This window comes from Perognathus longimembris, chromosome 13 (genome assembly GCF_023159225.1).
Source record: "Perognathus longimembris pacificus isolate PPM17 chromosome 13, ASM2315922v1, whole genome shotgun sequence".
In the NCBI taxonomy this organism is placed as follows: domain Eukaryota; kingdom Metazoa; phylum Chordata; class Mammalia; order Rodentia; family Heteromyidae; genus Perognathus; species Perognathus longimembris.
Window position 1 is genome coordinate 46,292,523 of NC_063173.1, and position 21,909 is coordinate 46,314,431.

Here is a 21,909-nt window from a genome sequence, read left to right on the forward strand (position 1 = left end):
TTTTCTGTTTATTTGGTGCTGAAGAATTGAACCCAGGGTTTCATGCAAGTTAGGCAAGCACTCTACTGCTAAGCCACATTCCCAGCCTCTACTTGTTCAAGGAAGCAGATCAGTCCTAATATGTTGGTGTTTGCAGGAGTTCACTTTACATACCTGAGGAGTGACATCTGTGGGGTCCGGGAGATTTGGATTTGTTATTCATTACTATACTCTTGTTTCTTCTTGGTTGCCATGTGAATTCTACTTGTTTAATTTCTGAATAGGTGGGATCGAGGTACAAACCACCTGTTGTTCAACATGTTACCTGGAGGACCCCCAGATTATAATACAGCCCTGGATGTTCCTAGAGATAGGTGAGTATATTTGGGGTTGTCCTGGGTTTCTGAGGATATAGTAAATTAGTTCTTGTGTTTCTTTAAAATTATATTCCTTAAACATATTGGCATGTTTGATAATCTGAATTGTTTGGTGAACTGGTTAAAAGTATCTTAGGCATTTCCTTCCATATTGAAGTTGCATTAAGTCTAGGCCCTATCCTAACCTAACTTCTAAGCAAATGATCTGTTTTCCTAAGCTGGGTTATGCTTTTCTAAGTGTAGAGCCTCAGTTCCCAAGGCCAGGCAGGTTCAGGATTAGCTTGTGCAAGTTATCGCTGAACTTGGGGAGCATTTGCCAAAATTTGGCAACTTCTGTGTGAAGAAGTCATAGACATATAAGCCTGTACTTCAGGGGCAGTGAGGGCATCCTAGTTGTCATTTACTGGTACTGTTTCCTAGGGTCCTTCCCTTCCCCCTCTCCTTCCTTTCCCCACCCCAGCTCCTTTCTTTCCTTCTTTCTGGTAAAACCTACCACATGGGAAGGATGATGTTGGCCTGGAGTTTACTCATTTTGTTAACCTGCCCATTCATGTACTTGGCCAGAGGCTCTCAGAAAGTTCTGTAATGAGATGCTTCATAAGGCACCTATCTGGGTGCTCAGTTCAGGGCTGTGAGGAAAGCAAAAAACCGGGGCCTCAGATTGTCAAGCATCCTGGACAATGCTCCATGTGTAGGATTGTCATAAGAGTTTATGTGTGAATCCTTTATTCTCAGTCTTGGTAGAGTTGATGTTGAACTCCTGAGGTCATTGTTATTGACAGAAGTAACTGCTAGAGAACAAACTGAGGCCAACTGTGTTCTCAACTTGTCAGAGGCTTAATGTTGCCATTGATGTCTAACTACACTTAATACTACTTTTCTGAAAGGTAAAACCTGAACCTTCTTTGCTTTAAGTGGCAATCTCTAGTCAACTATGAGTTGCTCTATTAATATATAATTATCTTTAGAAAAGAGAGAAATACCTCAGATTGCCCTTGACTTTGTGTGGAAACCATCTTGTACAGCAGAGGGCAGTGTGTCCATGCAAATGCTTAGAAACCCGCTACACCCAGGGTGAGCCCTGTTGGCCTCAGCCCAGGGAACATGTGTTTGTGCCCCAGTCTGCTCTTGCTTTATGGGTTTGGTTGTCCTCAGGAGGAGATATACTTTTGAGAAGTGAAGGGAAGAAAGATTGCTGTTAGTGCAGCTTTCCTTTATTCTTTCAGAAGTGCCTACTTTGGGATGGTTCACTCTTTGCTGACATTTCAATGTGTGCATTTACAAGAGGTAGATTTCATTTTTATCCAATGTACATGTTAAGTGCCATTTAATTTCTTGTGGGAAGGTATGAGGTAGAAAGGCAAATGCTAGAGTACTCAGTGGTGCTAAGGTATTAGGGTCAGGAAGGTAAAGTGGTTTTCCTGTGCTTGTGTTTTTGTGAGTGATTATAGACACTCTGGCAATCTGTGGTCCTTCTTTAGAGTTCACTGCGGCAGTGGATGATTGTAAAAATTTCCTATCTTTGGTTCTTGCACCTGGATTCTGAAGAGTGGTAGAGAAGCATTAGTGGAAGCTGCATATCACATTTCTCATAACTTAGAGAGCAGACTGGCCAGAGCAGGATCAGCCGAGGTCTCACATCATCAGTGACCAGCAAGGAAGGGAAGTGGCTGCTTCGTATATACATCTGTTATGCTGCTTCTGTCTGCTTCTAGTTCTCTTTTAATTTAAGAAACTCCATATGATGCAAATAAACTTTCTCTATACCAGTTGAGCAGGATGCAAATAAATAAAGAACAATATTTAACATCTGTCCTCATTCCTCCTTGGTTTTCAGTCCTTCCTGAGAGATACCATTGTTAGACTATTGGAATATTTGTTCTTCTAGTCTTTTTTCCCTATGGGGTTAGATACAAACACCCATGTACATATCCGTTTATTTTAATTTGTAGAGTAGAGGGAACATGTTATACCTCTTTACCTGATGTTAGTTTTCTCAGGTATGTTTGTAACATTATTACTTTGGATTTTTGTTATCCTTTCTCTGCATATACCTCTTACAAATTTCTACTGTTGTCTGAGTGTTTATTTGAACTGGTGATAGAGTTTCAGGTTCATCCTAGAGAAGAGAGGGAGGTACAGTGAGCCTATGCCTGCTGTCCTGCTTCCTCATCAACTGGAGACTAGTCTTGTTTCATGGGTTCTGCCTGCCCACCACCAGTGTGTCTAGACATATGTCATTTCACCTGCACATAGTCTGTGTGACTTTGTAAGATACAGGCTTGAAACTTTGGCCATAAGTTTATCATCCAACATCACACCTAAAAATATTCATAGTAGTAATTTTTTTTGAGACAAAGTCTTGAGACAAAGTCATATTGGCCTCAAACTTGCAATCTTCCTGCCTCAGCCTCCTAAGTACTGGGATTATAGGCATGCACCACCATGACTAGTTCAATAGTGGTTCTTTAATATCAGCAAATATCTAGTCATTGCTCAAATGTACTGGATATATATTATATCATATATATGTATATATGCCTAGAGCTGGTTGGCTTATGCCTATAATATTAACTCCTCAAGAGGCTGAAATCTGAGGATTGTGATTCAAAGCCAGTCTGGGCAGCAAAGTCTGTGAGACTCTTATCACCCCCTCTTAACCCAACCCAAAGCTGGAAGTTGAGCTGTGTCTCAACTGGTAGAGCACCATTCCTAAGTAAAAAACTCAGACAGAGCCCAGACCTAAATTCAAGCCTTAGTACTGGCACAGTAAACAAATGTAGACTGACAGTCAGGCAGATAGACAGATAAATAAATAAATGGTACTAGGGTTAAAAGGGGCTTTGAGCTTGCTAGGTAAACTTTTGTCACTTGAGCACCCCCCCCCCCCTTCTTAGGTAATTTTTCAGATAGAGTCTTGCTTTTGCTTGAAGGCTGGCTGGCCTTGGATCAGATCCTTCCATCCATACCTCCCAAATAGCTGGGATGACAAGGTATAGGCCACCCAGCCTGACATTCCTCCCAATCTCTACCTCTCATAGCTAGGATTACAGTTGTGACCCACTATGCCAGGCCATAAAAACAGTTTTGCAGTTTGGCTCAGTAAGCAAATAAGGATGGCCAGTAGGATTGGTCAGCTTTTGTGTTGCTTTGTTTGTGCAAGCTTTATACTTCAGGAGTTTGCAAGCCTGATTAGACACATGGTTTCTAGGAAAGCAAAGGATAAACTTACAGACAGAGGGTGCCCAGTAACAAGAGAACTGTGAGAAATCTGCAAGATGGGAGCTGGGAGGGTGGAGAGCCTGAGGCTGGGAAGGAAGGCTCCAAGGCTGAGGAGCTGACTGTCCTGCAGTCAGTCTGGAAGCTCTAGGAAGTACCATAAATGCTGAGAACTCTTCCACTGATAGAATTATTGGTCTTTCACGGATGTGATCATCATACTAATACTTTCTCTGCCACACGTTTTCTGTTCAGCCTCTGGAACTGATCTGTGATTTAGGGATCCATAATAGGAAAACAGAATATGCTGCTTAGAAATTCACTTTTCAGTCAATGTGAAACATGTGTTCTGTAAAGCCAGGGTGCTTGTGATCTTTGCTCCATGACCATGCTTTGGAAAGCTTGGCAGCAGAGGCTGAGACACACAGTCAGTGGTTGTCTGTGAGAAGCAGGGCTGGTGTGAGGTGAGTTTGACTAATGGCACTTGCTAAGGTGGCAAATGGAGATCACATGTGTGTGCTCTGTGGCATAGGCATTCTCAGACTCCATATTCTCCTGCTGCTGCTGCTTACCCTCCTCTCCCCTCCACCCCCCTGGAGCAGAGTAACAAGATTGAGGCCACAGGGACAGAATAACAGAATCACAGAAAAGGTTGCTGTGATATATGCCTGGTACTTTTCTTTCCACATGCATTCACACCTCTCCTCTGGGACTGGGGTGTAAGAGCCTAATCAGCCACAGCCCTGGCTTACCTGGACAGGTTGGTGCCTGTCTGCTTCTCTGCACAAAGGCCATGGGGTCCACGTGGAGTCTGCTTGCCATCATGGCTATGGAACCTACCCAAGAGTTCATGCTGGATGGATTCAGGGCTGCATGCTAATCAGGAAAAATCAGACCGTATGTCGGTACTAAGGATAGTCATTACATGTCAGGAGTAGGCTGGCAGCTGGAGAGGTTTTTAACCTTCACATTACCTCACTCACCAGCTCTTGGTTTCATAAAGCTTAAACAAACAGAGTGGGATTTCCAGAGGTGGTTGAAAAATCTTTGAACTTAAACTGGTCATGTTAGAAGAAAATGTAGGTTGTCATCAGGGCGGGGAGCACATTGGTAGCAATCAGTATTGCAACAAATGTGGTTTTTCAGTCAGACATTTTGGCTCAGTTTATAGCATGTACAACTGGCAAGACTGCTCCAGAGAATGGCTTCTATGGTCTTGGGCCCTCTGGGACAGAGTAATAGGGGAAGGTGGTGTGGCTGACACCTGCTTCCTTTCTCTGATGAAGTGTCATTGCACTACTTGCTGGATACAATTAGAACAATATGCTCCCTGTTTTCTTATTAAGGAGAGGAAAGCTAGAGTATGCAAAGTGCAAAGGAAGACTAAAGTCTAGTCCGGGATTCTACTTCCTGCACACGGTATTGGAATGATAAGATTGATAAGGCCAAATGGCTGGAATGGTCATTGAGAGCTGGTAGAGGCTGTGATTGACACAGAGCTCTGGGATGACAGAGGAGGAACTGCTTAGCAGAGATTGGAGAGGTGGGGCTAATGTGATGCAAGATTTGATACTCAGCCACCTCTGTTTGCCCTGTGTTTCCAAGATTCCAGGTAGAAGGTGGAAAATGTTTGCCCTGGACTGTTTTGCCTTGCAGACTTGCTATTATTCCTGTTGCTGTGAATGTGTTTAAGAATGAAGTATGACTCTGGGAGGAAGTGAGTGGGATCTGAAGTAGAGGGGCTCTTCACAGTGTCCCTGGGCTGTGATATACAAATATATGAATGAGAAGCAAGGAAAGACTTTAGGACCTAGAAGGCTGGTAATTTCAAGTCAGGAAGCAGCTGATATGTATTATCTGTTACTGTTATTATGAAGACTCAATAGTTCCTATCCTTTCCACAGAAGTTCACCAGATTGGGGACCTTCTTTCCTTCTCATCATTTGACAATTCTTTTGCTTTCAGGGCGCTGTTGGCTGGAGGTGGCTTTTCTACATGGACATACCGGCAAGGGTATGATGTCAGCATCCCAGTCTACAGTCCACTGTCAGCTGAGGTGGCTCTTCCAGAGAAAGGACCAGGGTAAGGCACTGTCAGCACCACCAGTATGCCTTTACAGACTCTGTGGGGTGCTGGTGAGTCCTAGCATGGGGGTGTATGCTAGCAACCAAGGCATGGTTTTCATGAATGTACTCTCTGTCTCAGTGCACCCTATCAGTTAACTTCCAGGACTGTCTACTGAGTTTTCCAAACTAGAAATCTGTGGCATCCTTAATTCCTCCTTCCTTGCTTCTTACGTGAAAATCTTAAGTCCTATTGGCTCTGTGTTGGGAATACTCTTTACATCTCTCTGCCCTCTCTCCTCTGCTGCTTGCTGCCTGCCCTGTGCCAGGCTACTGTCATCTCCCTAAATAACATTCTGTTTAGTGTCTCTGCCTTTAGCCAGGCTACTGGTCTGGTACTTGAACAAAGAATAGAGCTCCACATCCCTGAAATGACTGTCAAGTCCCACTGTCATCTGACCACCATCTCTATCGCCAGACTTCTCTCTGAGAATGCTTTTCTTTTGTTTCTTTACATCTTTTCAGGCCATGAAAATACTCTTTTGCCTGGAAATCTTTATCCTCATCTTCATCAGAGTCATGTTGTGTTCATCCTTCCGGTTTCAACTTGAAACTGCTTTCTTGGAGCTGGGTGGGATGCACATTCTTCACCCTGGACTGGCTTCTCTGCCTTAGTTCATGTATCAGGCCACCATTCTCCTAGAGTGACACTCATCATGCCCTGGCGTCATGACTTGCTGAAAGTCTGTCATCTTTGGACTCTGGGTTTTGTCAGTTCAATGAAGCAAAGGCCAGGTCTGCTTTTTAACTGTCATAGTATGTCTGACACACAATTGGCTCATAGTTTAATATGCATAATAAGTGAAAAGAGCCAATAGTATGGATGAGGCAGGGCTTTCTTTCTAACTTTCCCGCCCCCCCCCCCTCTGTATTCAGTTTAAACTGTTTCTCTGGGTGGTATTGGCTCATACTTGTAATTCTAGCTACTCAGAAGACTGAGATCTGAGGATCACAGTTTAAGGCCAGCCCAGACAGGAAAGTCTATGAGACTCTTTAGTTAACCAGCAAGAAGCTGGAACTGGAGATGTTGTTCAAGTGTAGAGTGGCCAGCCTTGAGTGAAAAAGCAAAGTGAGAGTGTGAGACCCTGAGTTCAAGCCCCAGTAGAGCCACAGAAAATAAAGGAGAAAGAAAAGTGCTGTGCAGTTTAGTGGAGGGAATTCAGTGAACTTTAAATGAACATGATTATAATAAAACTATTCTTCTGTGAGAAGTAAAGGTATGAAGGTGACCAAAATCTCAACACTGAAATGTCATACCAGGTGGTATTTAAAATCAACTCATACTATTTGGTGGTAGAAATTGATCTCAAGGAAATAGAACCATTTTGTGAACATCCTAAACTTTGAGAACTAAGACAGCTCTCTACTACATGTGTTCTTCCTTATGGCCTGGCACCAAAATCTGAAGCTAACTGTAGTCACTTATGTAGCTAACTGCAGTTACTTGGTGTTATTTGGACATTGTACAAAGCCCAGGTGAGAAATTTGTATACCCTTAGGCAAGTTCAAAGAAAGACTGGATGACTCTTGCCTTGTAATGTATTTCATCATCCTAAATAGTTTTCATTAATAAACTCCCAGAGTTGACTTAATTTATTGCTTAAAAAAGTTGCAATTAATCCACTTTTTTTTTTTTTTTTTTTTGGCCAGTCCTGGGCCTTGGACTCAGGGCCTGAGCACTGTCCCTGGCTTCTTCCCGCTCAAGGCTAGCACTCTGACTCTTGAGCCACAGCACCGCTTCTGGCCGTTTTCTGTATATGTGGTGCTGGGGAATCGAACCTAGGGCCTCATGTATCCGAGGCAGGCACTCTTGCCACTAGGCTATATCCCCAGCCCTCCACTTTTTTTTTGACAGTAGCATAGGTTGTCCTGGAACTCAGGATTTTCCTGCTTTAGCCTCACAAATGCAGGGATTGTAAACATGAACCACCATGCCCAGCTTTTTAAATGGATTTTTTGAAATAGTTTCTTACTATGTTGGCTAAGTTATCCTTGAGCTTATAATTATCATGCCTGTACTTCCCAAGGGCTGGTATGCTAATGTGCCTAACCCAGATTCACACAGCTTTAAAAAGTGCAGTTCAGTAGATTTTAGTATATTCACAAAGCTGTACAACTACCATCAATATTACTGTCCAATTCTAGAACATTTTTGTTACTCCAAAAACAAAATGTCATCTCAGCATCAACTATCATAGAATGGTCTTGGTACCAGTGTTTTATTTGTGGATTTCTTTCTGGATTCTTAGTTTTAATCTTGTATATATGTCTTTACTTAAGCTAGTCCCATACTGGCTTGATTATTGAAGCTTTGCACTAATTTTGAAATAATGTGAATTCTCTGATTTTGTAACTTTTTCAATATTTTACTGCTATTCAAAGTCCTTTGCTTTTTAATTAACTGTTTCTGTTATACTATAATTTAAAATAAGTATAACTAAAAAACAGTGTAAACTCCTTGTGTTTACACTCCTAAATTACAAAGCTGATACAACTTACAAATGAAGTAATAGCATACAAATTTCATGATATATTCACATATAATGTGATAAATGGAATTCTGTCCACATGGGTTGAAGCCAAACCCAATGCATGTTGAATGACAATGTAATTTACCTGCCATGTTTTCTCTTTGACCCAATAGGATTCTTCCTTCTTTGTAGCACATTGGGACAGCATTTATCTTCATCTTCTGCAGGTGTACCATTTATGTTTCCCAACAACTACTATGAAAAAAAATAAGTAGAGAGCTGTTTTTAATTTTTAAAGTGAACATAATGCCTGTCACCTAGATTCTATGCATTTTGCTATACTTGGTTTATATGATTCTTGTTTTAAATATACATCATTAGCTTCTTCTCATTAGCCCACTAAATATGTACTTGGACATTATTTTCTGTTGCTGTAACTGAGCACCACAGACAGAATAATTTATAAATGAAAAGGTTTCTTTGGCTCTGAATGGTTCTGAAGGCTGGGATGTTCAAGATCAGCAGCTGTGTCTCGTGACGTGTTTCCTGCTGGTGGAGATCTTCTGCAGATTCCCAAGATGATACTGAGACAGAATATTCTAGCTTAGGCTTCTTATAAAGCCATGGTCCCATTGGATTAGGCCCCCATCCTTGTGGCCTCATTTAACTATAATTACCTGCTAGAGATCCCATCTTCAAAGATCATGGTTGAATTCAGTTTCTATTCTCTTACTCCTTCACAATAGGGATTCAGTTTCAACCTGTGTTTTAGTGGGAATATTTCAACCATAGCAGACACTGATTTTTTTAAATTCCTTACGGTGAGAAAAAATGTATCTTTACTATTTTTAAAATAGCCAAAATGAAAATACAAAAATAACCCTTATGGAGTATGCTACTGAAGAAAATTATATAGTTAGTTCAATGTGTTGTGAAGCTAGATTTCCACAAATTTAGAAAGGATGATCTCGGTGAGCCAGCTGGTATCCTCTGGGGCAGTGCAGATTTGTGTGATGTGCCAAGGATCTTAATTTGGCCTGTTTAAGTTGCATGAAATATGAATAAAATGTAGAGAAATTTACTCATAGCTTGCTGTGTCTGTGAGCATTTATTTAAATCGGTTGTTTGATAAAAGGTGGGTTGTTTTTTGTTTTTTTTTGTTTTTTTACTTTTCTTTTTTTTTGGTCCTGGGGATCAAACCCAGGATGTTGTACTTGCTAGGCAAGCACTTTGCCACTGAGCTATATCCCAGCCCAAAGGTTTGGTTTTTTTAAAAACCATTTTTCTATTTTTTTTCTTCAAGTTATTCTGAAATTCATTTAATTCATTGCACTCGGGTTCATGACAAACCTTGACTGGAGGCCTATATATTCCAAGTATTGGGCTTGGTGGGCTTGGTAGTGGTGTTCAACAGGAGGAGAGGGAGCTTTGGTCACCTTCAACCAGATGTTTGGCAGAATGTAGACATTTTGCCTATCATGACTGAGGGGGTACAGCCAGTGCCTCCAATTTCTATGATTTTCCAGGCATCAGGGAACTGTGTGGGATTTGCTATAGCCCAGGTTGTGACTGAGCACTGTGAAAGAATGCAAAGCACAGTTTGGAAGGGGAGAAGTATATGGAGTGATGTCCAGGGGAACCAGCCCAAGTGTCCCTGTGTCCTCTTCTGTGGGGCCACACAGGACATGCAGTACATGAGAAATGATGTTAAACTGGACAGCATGCAGACTCAGAAGCATGGTATTTGTTGGGAGCTGATCCTTATGAAAATAACACTACCAATCCAGGGCTTGACTTCAAGCTGGCAGGGCTTCTCCTGCCCTCTGAAAACAAAGAATAACAACAGAAATGGTAAAGGCAGGATCTGGCTTTCTCTCATCACTCCTGACACTAGCTTGGGGAAGGAGGCAGGGTAGGCCTCAAGCACCATGTCAGGTTTCTTGCTTTTTGGGAGGCTTGCTTTCTGAGGGAATTCCCACATCTCCCAAGGACAGCCCTAAGCAGCAAGTACTCTGTATTATTTTTACTTTAAGTTTCCCTCAGTCTTTTAAAATGGGAAGCTGAGGCTTGATACTATTCATAGCTTCTTCTCACAGTTCTTGTTGGTCCCAACTGGAATTCTTGTCATTTTCCTTCTTAAAGGAACTGAATTAGGAGTTTACAGCCATTTCTATTGGGGGAGACTTCAAGTTCTCAGCATAAGTTTATTTAAACTTAGATATCAGCCCCATTGGGAGGAAACAAGAAAGTCACAGCTAGTAATTTTAGTCTTTGAAAGAAAAACAAATCCACCTGAACTGAAATGGGCATTCTCCATCAGGCACCTATGAGTCTATGAGTTCAGGGAGGTCCAGCATGTAGGTAGGGGAACTAGTTTGACTCTAGTTCACATCTGTATAGTTGTTCCGGAGTAGGAGCTTTGATACAGTGAGATCCAGTGTACTGGGTTATTGAGTATCTGACACAGAATTTTGTTTCATAGCATTGAACTCTGATCCCGAGTCTGTCTTTTCTGAGTTCTTTTGAGCACCACGCATGAACATTCATATTTACTTCTTTTTTTTTTTTTTGGCCAGTCCTGGGGCTTGGACTCAGGGCCTGAGCACTGTTCCTGGCTTCTTTTTGCTCAAGGCTAGCACTCTGCCACTTGAGCCACAGTGCCACTTCTGGCTATTTTCTGTATATGTGGTGCTGGGGAATTGAGCCCAGGGCTTCATGTATACGAGGTAAGCACTCTTGCCATTAGGCCATATCCCCAGTCCCTCATATTTACTTCTGAATCTGCATAGACAGACATTTTTACTGCACCTATGTGTATCAAGCGCATGCATTTGTGTCAGTATCTGTAGTTTGTCCAGCTCTTCAGGACATTCTGATTCTGCCTTCTCCCATGATGCTCAGTGTCTGTACACTTTGATGCACCCTCTATGTATAATCCAGTAGAGCTGCTGATATGCCCACCCTGAACACTGCTGCATTGGGGCCAAGCCCTCCACACGCAAGCGTTTGGGGGACATTTATGATTCAAACCATAACAGTTGCTATGGTTGGCCTTGGAAACCTAGGTTTAACAGCATTTCTGCCTCAGCCTCCTGAGTTATACTTGGAAATCCTTTCTTCATTTTGTTTTCTTTGAAGTAGGCTTGCCTGCTGTCCTTATTTTGAGACTGGTTCCATGCTTTGGAAATCAGAAGTTCTTCACTTCTGATTTTCAACTTCTTATACCATCTGTGTGGCCTTATGATGGGGACCCTTTTCCCAGGGCATCTCTATAGCATAGGAATGCCACTCACCAGTGCTGCCAATCATGTGGCTTCCCTCTCCCCTATTCAAAGAATGCAGCCCAGTTTTCTGTTTCATTTAGATTTGAGACTCAGATTTGGCTAAAGATAGCACTGATGTTCTGTCTGAATAATCATTAACTAGTCACATTCTCTTCTCTCTACACATACCCAGATTTATATAATTCTTTCCATTCTTATCATATCTGGTTATTTAACTCACATTAAGAACTTTTTCTAAGCCAGGCCCTGATGGCTCACACCTGTCATCTTGCTTGGGTAAGAAGAGTCCATGAGACCCTTATCTTCAATTAACTACCAGAAGAGCCAAAAATAGAACTGTGGCTCCAGTGGTAGAGAGCTAGTCTTGAGCACAAAATCTCAGGGACAGTGCCCAGGCCCTGAGTTCAAGCCCCATCACACACACACACACACACACACACACACTCACACACAAATTTCTTGAAACTATGATGTAATATTTTCAGAATGCAAGTGAACTAAACATTATTTTCTTATTCTATATAATGTTTTAAATATTTATTAATGCTATGTAATGTAATTTCTAAGAAAAGAATCATCTCTGGTAAGCAAACACTTGTCATAAGTTCAGTATTAAATTTTTTCTAACTTCACTGACATACCAGGTGTGGTTTTTCAGTTACCTTCCTATTCCTTTGTAGTCCCCGGCGATACTTCCTCCTGTCCTCTCAGATGGTGCTCCATCCTGAGTACAGAGAGGAGCTAGAAGCCCTCCAGACCAAGCACAGAGAGTCAGTGGTGGTTCTCAACAAATGCACTAATCTCTCAGAGGGCGTTCTTTCTGTCCGCAAGCGCTGCTTCAGCCACCAGGTCTTCGATTACCCCCAGGTGTTGCAGGTGAGTATTGTTCATAATCTTTCTTGCTCAGGAGAAGCCACTACCCTGGGGTAAAACTGACCCTGGCAGCAGGAGTTGTTTCTCACATGTACCTGGGAGTGTTTTCCAAGGGAGGGCACAGTGCAATGTTGCTCACTACTGTAGTTCTTCTGCTACCACATAGGTGCCTGGCATACTATGTTCATGGAAGCTACTTAGAGTACAAGTATGAGAGTTCATATTTGTACTGCAAAATCTCAGATCTGATAAATTCATAGGAAGTCATATTAGAAAAAGCAGAAAAATATATTTTATGTTTACCCCTGATTCGTGGGCCAATCCAAAGAAAAGCAGTCCCTTACAGTGATAGCTTATATCTCTGGACCACAGTAGCCCATTAGCTTTCCCTGGGACTAGAGAGGTATTTGGGATTTGGTTGGGTTTGCCCTTCTTGGCATATCCTGCCAGGGGCATATCCTTCACTTACACCTGGGGCTGGCCAGTTCCTCCATGACCAAAGGCAAAGCAATGCTCTGGAGATATTTTATAGGCAAGATTAAAAAAAATTTTAAATTAAATTTTACTGACAAGGTGATGTATAGAGGGGTACAGTTACAAAATAAGGTAGTAAGTACATTTCTTGTCATATTTGTTATACCCTCCCTCATTTTTCTTACCCTTCCCTAGTTCAGGTAAGCATATATACAATATCCAGTGTACCAAAATCATATACAGTAACCACATGGAGTATGCCAAAGGAAATTCACCTAGTATATTAAACATAATGACAACAATAAAATCCTCCTGTTTCCTTCCCTTGGAGTTCATTTTGCTTAGCCTCATCTTATATAATCATATGTACATAGCTGTTGAGCTATTGTGATCCTCTGATAGGTCTATCCGAGACCTTTTTATGTTTATTTAGTAATTGTTTGGTTTTAGATATATAATATAAAGTCGCTGACCCAAGCATGTAGAAATACCATTTGAAAAGAAGTTTGTTATTTTACAGACATGGTCTCTACTGTTCTCTCCCCGCCCCCCCCCCCCGCCCTTCAACAATCATATATCAAGGAGACCATGCGCCTTTGTTCTCTGTGTTCTAGGCTTGTCTCGTTCAACATTATTTGTTCAAGATCTGACCATTTCCCTGTGAATTAGGCAAGATTTTTGATGTTGTAATGAGATGGGGTTCAGGAAAAGAGAATTTGAGTTTTGTTCACTTAAATATTTAAAACATAGACAGGTTAGTTGAAGGAGAAATATCAAGGAGCTAGTGTGACTTTTTTTTTTTAATCTTGCAAGCTGGCCCATACTGAGATTGTTAAAATCCTTTCTCTCAAGAAGCATTGCTACTCTCTTTGGAATGTCTGATAACAGTGGTGATGGGAGCAGGAGTATTTATAGTAGCCTTTGTCTAGACAGGAAAAGTGGCTATCACATGTGTGTCCACATCTGGGCTTGACTCCTTAGTTGGGGTGAACTGTCCACCTGCACCTCAGGCACAATATCAGATGCTTTCCCACCATTCCTGCTGCTTCTCTTCTTTATCACCAGAGGACTTAGGGACATTAAGTCCTTCTTTCCCTCCCTCCCTTCTTTTTCTCTTCTTTCTTCCCTCCTCTCCGCCCTCCCCCCCAATTCCTTCCACTCTCCTGTCCTTTGTTTTATGTCTTTTTTTTTTTTTTAAGGTAAGATCTCACTCAGTAGCCCAGGCTGACCTTGAATTTTTGATCCTCCTGCCTCAGCCTCCTGAGAACTTGGGTTATAGGTATAGACTACTACACCTAGCTTCTTTTTCTGAGATTAAGGATTAGAACATATTTTATTAAGTTTAATTAATTAACTGAGTTATTATTTTTGTGTGCCAATCCTAGGGCTTGAATTTAGGGACTATCTGCCATTCCTGAGCTTTTGTGGTCAAGGTTAGTGCTCTACCAGTTGAACCACAGCTTCATTTCTGGCATTTTGGTGCTTAATTGGAAATAAGAGTCTTCAGGGGCTTTTCTGTCCAGGCTGGCTTCAAATTGCAGTCCTCTGATCTCAGCCTCTGAAGTAGCTAGGATTAGAAATGTGAACCACCAGAACTTGGTACCAAGCCCTGCTTTTTGCTGGTTAATTGGAGAGATTCTTGGAGTTCTTTGCTTACACTGGCTTTGAACTGTGATCCTGAAATCTGAGCCTTCTGAATAGCTATAATTGCAGTTGTGAAGACTACCAGTGCCTGGCTCTTGATGCTTTTTCAAAGACACTATATCATTAAAGGAATATCTCCTAGATGCTATGGGAAATAGAGAAACCTTCCTTTTGGAGGTCTTGAGAACCCAGTATTCCTGTTACAGATGGGCTGAGGTCAGTACTGTGAGTGGTGTTCTGACAATGTTCCATGCTATGTTTCCATAGAACACTGGCACTGGAATAAACCAGTCTGCAGGAGATCAGGTGGTGGCCTGTTCAGAGGAAGACTTGGACTTTTTTCTTTTTTGAAGTACTGAGGTTTGAACGAAGAGCTTCATGCTTACTTGACTGGTGTTTTGCCATGTGAGCCATACCTCTAGCCCTGCTCTTTACTGGTTATTTTGGAGCTGAGGCCCTGGCTGGCCTTGAACTGTAACCTTTGGAATCTCAGCCTCGAATAGCTAGGATTACAGGCAGGAATCATTAGTGTTTTTGGATATTGTTTTGAACATGTATAGAATGTCAGTTCTGATGGAACTGGAGTGACACTGAAGAGGAAGCATTGCATTCAATTACACTTTTCATACTTTACAACTGCAAGCTGTTGTCTTTTGGCATTTGTCTCAAGATCCCTCAAGACTGCTGAGCTTTAAGCCTTGGAGGGAACTTCCTGGTCTGCAGGGATCCAAGTAAGTCGTACAGCCACTCTGGTTTGTAATCCTCAGCCTGCTCTTGTGTTCCTGCAGGAAGCTACTTTCTGTGTGGTTCTTCGTGGAGCTCGGCTGGGCCAGGCAGTATTGAGCGATGTGTTACAGGCTGGCTGTGTCCCAGTTGTCGTTGCTGACTCCTATATACTGCCATTCTCAGAAGTTCTTGACTGGAAGAGGTGAGTATTACTGTCTAGTTACTTTAGCTAGTGGCTTTTCTAGTATTAGAAATAAAAAGCCCTTTAGGTATTTTTAATGCATACCTAAGTTTAAGAATTGGGTATTGAGCATCCCTAATCTAAAAAAAATATCCCAAATCAGAAATGCTTCCAAACTTCTGAAACTTTTTGGGTACTCTCAAGATGCCACAGTGGAAAATTCCACCATGTCTTCATGTTGTCACTGTTAGATGCTGGTGCAGTACATTACCTTCAGCCTCTTTATGTAACATATAACCTCAGACGGTAAGGCATATATGCAGTAGAAATGGAATTTATGTTTAACTTTGAGTCTGGCATGATATCTAGTCATGTTTAAATATTTCAAAATATGAGATAATCTGAAATAGATCTGGTCTTGAGTTTCAGAGAAGGGACACCCAACATGTACTGCTTGAGCCTACTTGCTGAATCTTCCTTCAGGAGACTCAGTGCATTTGGTTTAGAGCTACTTACAGACAGGCCTGTGGGACCGATTTATGCACTGGCTTTATTGAAACATAGCCATGTCTCTTCATTTATATATTTTCTGCCTGTTAGGTTATTTATGCAGAGTTGAGAAGTTACAAATTACAAAGCCTAAAATGTTTACTATCCAGCCTTTCACAAAGCAATTGCCAACCCTTATCCTAGAGCAGCAGTTTTCAAATATGACTCCAGAGGAGGCTTACTGGGAGAACATTTAAAAATACCTGACCTTACCCTGAGGTTGTGAATTTTAAAGCTCCCAGCTTTGTAGTCATGTTTGAGAACCATTGCTCAGAGAAGGGGAATTTGCACAGTGTACTAGCTAGTAGTGGAGAGCCCTGCTGCACAAAGACTGAGGTCCATGCCCAGGGACAGAGGGACAATGTGGACTTTGCTTGTTTATCACAGAATAGGCTGCTGATAGAAGCTTCATTTCCCCAAGACTTGGAAGGTAGAGATTGTAGAAGCTGAGTTTCATTTCTTGATGCCTCTCAGTCTTGTCCTTGTCCAAATACTTAGCTACTTTCTTCTCTCCCAGGTTTTTCATAGTTTGCTCAAGTTTGATGGCCTTAAGCAGTTTACATAGCCCTAATCCATTAATTTATTCACTCATGTCACATTTATTGTGAACAACAGTTTCTGCTTCTGAGAAAGCTAGAATCTAGTAAGGGAAGGCAGACTACTGATTAAGATTAATTGTTCCTTATCTGAAGTGCTAGAGGCCAGGGTGTTTCAGACTTGGGATGATGTTTTTGTGGATTTTGGAATACTTACATACATATAGTGAGATATGTGTGTGAGGAAGACCCAAGTCTAAATATGGCATAGCCTGAAGATAGTTTTATTCAACGTGTGTGTATGTATCTGTATGTATACATATGTATATGTATATATACATATGGGTCCTGGGGCCTGAACTCAGAGCCTGGACATGATCTCTGAACTTTTTCTTGCTCAAGGCTAGCAAGCACTCTACCACTTGAGTCACATCTCCACTTCTGGCTTTTCAGTACAGGCTTTTTGTGGTTAATTCGAGGTAAGAATCTCATAGACTTTCTTGCTCAGGCTGACTTTGAACTGTGATCTTCAGAGCTGAGCCTCCTGAGACTTACAGGTATGAAACACTGGTACCCTGCTTATATAATATTTCTGATAATTGTGTACATGCAACATTTTCCTGGTATGGAATTTTCTTCCTGTGGCATCATGTTGGTACCCAAAAAACTGTATTTTGGAGCATTTCAGATTTCAGCATTTTGGATTAGGGACAGCTCTCTTGGAAAATTCCATAGCAAATGTACGCCTAAGGGGGCTATGGCAGCACAGAACAAAGGGAGTCTGACTCCACTTGAGAGGTGTGAAGTCATTCTTTACTTCTTAGAGAAGTGGTGAGCCACTTTCAGCAATGATACACCCATGGAAACATTTAGCACCTTTTGTTTGCCAAGCACTGCCAGCACTGTCAGGTATGAGGACCACAAGGTCAAAGCTTCTTCTAAGAAGCTAATGATTTAGTGGTGGCAGTTACAAATTGTGATGGGATGGGGTGTAACTGGACGGGACCTGACTGGATGGGATACTAGGAAAAGAGAGAGGACTGGATGGGGTGCTGGGAGAAGAGACAGGATGCTGGCCATGGGAGCAGCGAAGGCTGAACAAAGGCAGTGAGATCTGCTTGGGTATTTTAGTTATGAATAGGTGATGGAAGGGGTTCTGAGGGTAAAGTCAGAAGACATGGGTTATCTTTTTTTTTTTTTTTTCTGTTCTGCCTTTTTTCCCCTCTCAGTACTAGGGTTTGAATTCAACATTGCTCTGGCTTTCTTGCTTATGGCTGATGTTCTACCACGTAAACCACATCTCTAGTCCTGATTTTTACTGGTTATTTTGGAGATAAAATCTCTTAGACTTTTTTGTTTGGGCTGGCTTTGAACCATGATCCTGATATCTCAGCCTTTTGAGTAGTGAGGATTATAGGTGTGAGGCACTGGCACCCAGTTTGTTTCATCTTTCTTGATCCTTAGTTTTCCTACCTGAATAATAGAAACTACTTATTTATTTGACACAAGTGCCAACTGTGCTAGGCAGCATTCCAGGTACTCAGGAAATACAGGTGAGTGGAGCCAAGCAGTTTCTATCTTAGTAAATCAGCCTACTGGGTGAAAGTAGAGGGTAGATTGCAATGAATTAATTCATATTACAAACTCTTCTGTCTGTGAGAAGTCATTGTTGAACCTCCCCCCCCCCCTTACTCCCCATTAGTAATCTGAGAGCAAATCCTGTGGGGTGGGACCTCTCATCTCTCAGCAGTGCCTCCTTCATCAGCAGCTCTGGCCTACCTCTGCAGGGCTCCTCAACTTTTTTCTTGCTCCCACATCTGCTTCCTGTAGTTTGTTCCAACACTTGAGATGGCGTGGTCCTGTGGGAACCTATTCAGAGCTTGTCAGGCCTTTGCCTAAAAACTCCCAGTGGTTTTTCCATCTCATACTACCAAGTCCTTCTGTGGCTTCCAAGTTCTGTGTTGTGCCTTGTAGTGGTAACCCTCCCTCCCTTGTTTCTCCTTGGCTCCTGTTATTCTCCATCCTGTTTACCCTGCTCTAGCCTTGGAGGCCTCCTTCCTCTTCCTGGAACGTGCCCAGTGTACTGGGCAGTCCTCCCAGGACCTTTCACAGTTTGAGCAAGCTCCCTGGCCATTCTTATGGCCTGCTATCTATCATCTTCCGTGTTTGATTTGTCCTGTTTGTTACCGGTGCCCAACACATAGTAGAACTTCCATAAATTAATAGTGAATAGATGAGTAAATTTGCATAGAAAGATTGAGGGGGAAGTTAATGTTAATTCAGAGAATTAAGAATGAAGAGTGTGCCATTGTTGAAAGAGCAGATTAACTGGCAGACTGCTGACCTGTGAACTCAAGGCCCTGAATTTGAATCCCAGTACTGAAAAAACAACAACAAAAACTGTTCTAGGTAAACAGAATTTGCAGAATTTGATATGCAAAGGCCCTATGGAGGGCAGAGCATGGTGTGTTAAGTGACTGAAAGAATGACAGTATGTCTAGGTTGCACCAGTAGAGTGAAGGCAAACATAAGATAAGTGGAGTGGGAATGGATGAGAAATTATTGCTCTGAGATGAGGTCAGCCTTGAGTAGGGGAGGGTGAGAAACAACTCCCTGCGGGGGATGTAGGGATAAAGGAGTTTTGGGGGTGCTGACTCAGCCTGTGAGGAGCAAATGAGACTATATGTGGCAGGGCTTGCTGTAAAGAGCTTCACACATGTAAATTGTTTGGCTGTTCTCTCCAGAGCTTCGGTGGTTATCCCAGAAGAAAAGCTATCAGATGTGTACAGTATTTTGCAGAGCATCCCACAAAGACAGATTGAGGAGATGCAGAGACAGGTAAGAGGCCAGGTGCATGCCATCGTGTTGGGGAAGGGGCGTGGGGGATGCCATAGGGGTCTGCCTGGGCACAGAGGCACAGCAACCAAGAGCCACAGGGATGAGCGGGGCTCATCTTCTCTTCGTATCAGCTACCCAAACTTAAATTGAGGAAGGCAGGGCTGGGCGAGTTACTTCAAATAATAAGTCAGAGATCTGAAACTTAGTGGAGGAAAGTCCTCTGCTATTTTAGGGTTCTTCTGAAGCAGTATCTTTAAGATGCGAAATATGCCTTTGGAAGGTTTGAAGTCACGGCAGGTGACAGTGACTAGGGCATACAAGGACACTGGGCCATCTTGGGCCAGTGCTTTTGTGGCCATGGCGTGAGGATGCTGCTGTGCACATGGTCCTAGGCTCCCTGTTCAGATGGCCTATTTACGCAGTGACCAAGTCCTGTCCCCTTGAACTCCTGAACATGCTCCTGCTCCCCTTTGCAGACCGTCTCCACCTTCCATTGCTCCTCGTGATGGCCTGCCTGACAGACTCCACTGTGTGTGTCCTTCCTTTATCCAGAAAGAAAACTAATTGTGCTTAAATTTTGTGCAAGTTAAGGAAATTTCAAAGACTATCCTTACATCAGCACTGTTTGTTTTTCCTCTTTGTGTTCTTAATTTTTTTTAAGTTTTATGGTTTCTTAAGTGTTATCTATACAGAAGATAAGCAGGGAGAATTAGAAGGCTCTTAGCCATATTGTACTGGCAAGGGGCCTCTGTATAACTTGACCAGAGAATCTCTCCAGGCTTCTGTCTGGGTGAGATTACACGGTCACCTGGCTGTGAGATGAGGAGAGGATCTAGGTGCCATTTGTTTCGTATGCCATCCTCCTGCTCTCCTGCTCTTCTCCCCATCTTTATGCTCTACCAGGGTTTGGCCATGTGATTGGGTGTCTTTCCTTCAGTGATTTCAGGTGCATCTCTCCTGGGCCTGTAGCATCAGCTACCACTTCTCACTTTGGGTTTCAGCTCTCACACTTTGGTAGTGCAGTCTTGTCTCCCTTTCTCTTTTTCATAGAATGCTGGTACCTTGATTTGTAAAGCTCATCTTCATTGTCATTTGAGGGTTCTGGGGTTTGAAAGTGGAAGTGAATGTGTCACCTGCCTTTTGTATAACAATGCTTTAATTAGGTAACCTTCCATCACTGCAGCAAATACCTGAGACAATCAAGTTAAACAGTGAAAGAAGAAAAGGTGTTGTTTTTTTTTTCTGGCTTATACAGTTTTGAAGTTCTGGTCAATGACTGAACACATTGCTCTTATGTCTCTGTTGGTGCAGGGGAGAGGGCAGCACATCATGGCAGGAGCACACGGGACAGCAAGCCTTCTTAGTTCACGGTAGCCAAATAAAAGAGAGGAAGAGAATGGTATTGGGGGTCTTACAACCCCTTCAAAGGGCACACCTCAATGACCTGAACCCCTTACTAGGACCTACTCTCAAGCCCTCCCCCCTCCTTCTTGGGGGGACACTTAAGAGTCAAACTATATCAACACTGAACTTTTCATGCAGTGATTGGTCTGGAGGGTCCTTAAATTGCCTGGTTTGAGTGTCAGCTGTGCTGATATAAGCCATGTCCCTGGACAAGGATCTGCCTTCTATTGGCCTCAGAAGCCTCATCTGTGAAACACTGGCATCCTGACTAGGAAGCAAATCACAGTTGAGTGTAGTAGCCTCCCGGCTGATTTGTCACAGCGTACTCATGCTGGCTGTTTCTGGCCTTTCATCACTACCTGACTGCCTGCTCACCTCATCTGAGTCTGAGCAGTCTAGAGAACCCTAGATTTTCGTCCTAAACCTACAGGCTTTAAAACTTGTGTGGAAGAAAATGCTCTTAGAAGAGTCAGTGTGTTTGTGCTGTGGGTGTTTCTTTTTCCGGCACCAGTGGTGACAAAGAATTATAAAATCTTATGCTAAACTGTAGGATTAGAAACTCTGTTTTGTGTAATAGTGATTTTAGTTTGGAAATGTAAAGAAACTAGGAAGGCAGAGCCGAGCATACTGTGCAGCTACCTGCCCAACCTCAGTCTGGGGAAAGTTGTTTGGTTTTTGGAGCAGTCTTTACCAATGGCTCTCAGAGTACAGTACTCCCCAGGAAGAGAGGTTGAAACCCCAGGCCCGAGGCTAGGCTGGCCAGTGGCAGGCTCAGAATCACAGGACTGTTGAGAAGGAATGAATGCAGGCATTTAAAACAGGGTAGTTGTGGGTTATTTGGATTCAGAGATTCTTGGATGAGAAGACTTGGGTTTGAGCCTTGGCTCTGTCCCTATTAATTGCGTGCTCATAAGAACTCACCAAAGCTGCCTAGGCTTTCATTTTCTCATTTATGAAATGAAGGGGTTGGCTAAGTCAATTCTCATGTTCCATGCAGCTCTTTAACAACTCTATGAAACTCTTGTCCCTACTCTCCTTGGTAGCATTAAGAGGTAAGTGGTCTTATCTTCTCTGAATGCCTCTGGTCATCACCAAGGCCAGTGACCACCTCAAAGATGACCACCTCTTAACATGCCAACTTACAAAAGAAGATGGAGAGGCATTCCTTGCCTCCCTCTCACCCTCTCTCCAGATTCTCCATGCTGCTTTCTAATGATGCCCTCCAACTGTC

The 21,909-nt window shown here is 42.6% G+C and overlaps 1 protein-coding gene across 1 annotated transcript in view; it reads left to right on the plus strand.

Annotated features, from left to right (window-relative positions):
* The window catches only part of Ext2 (exostosin glycosyltransferase 2), a 126,642-nt gene that overhangs the window by 6,495 nt on the left and 98,238 nt on the right, over nt 1-21,909 (plus strand). Inside the window, 5 exon segments of the mRNA XM_048361110.1 lie at nt 264-353; nt 5,541-5,657; nt 12,134-12,329; nt 15,233-15,372; nt 19,181-19,274. Of these exon segments, the coding sequence (XP_048217067.1) occupies nt 264-353; nt 5,541-5,657; nt 12,134-12,329; nt 15,233-15,372; nt 19,181-19,274 (637 nt within the window).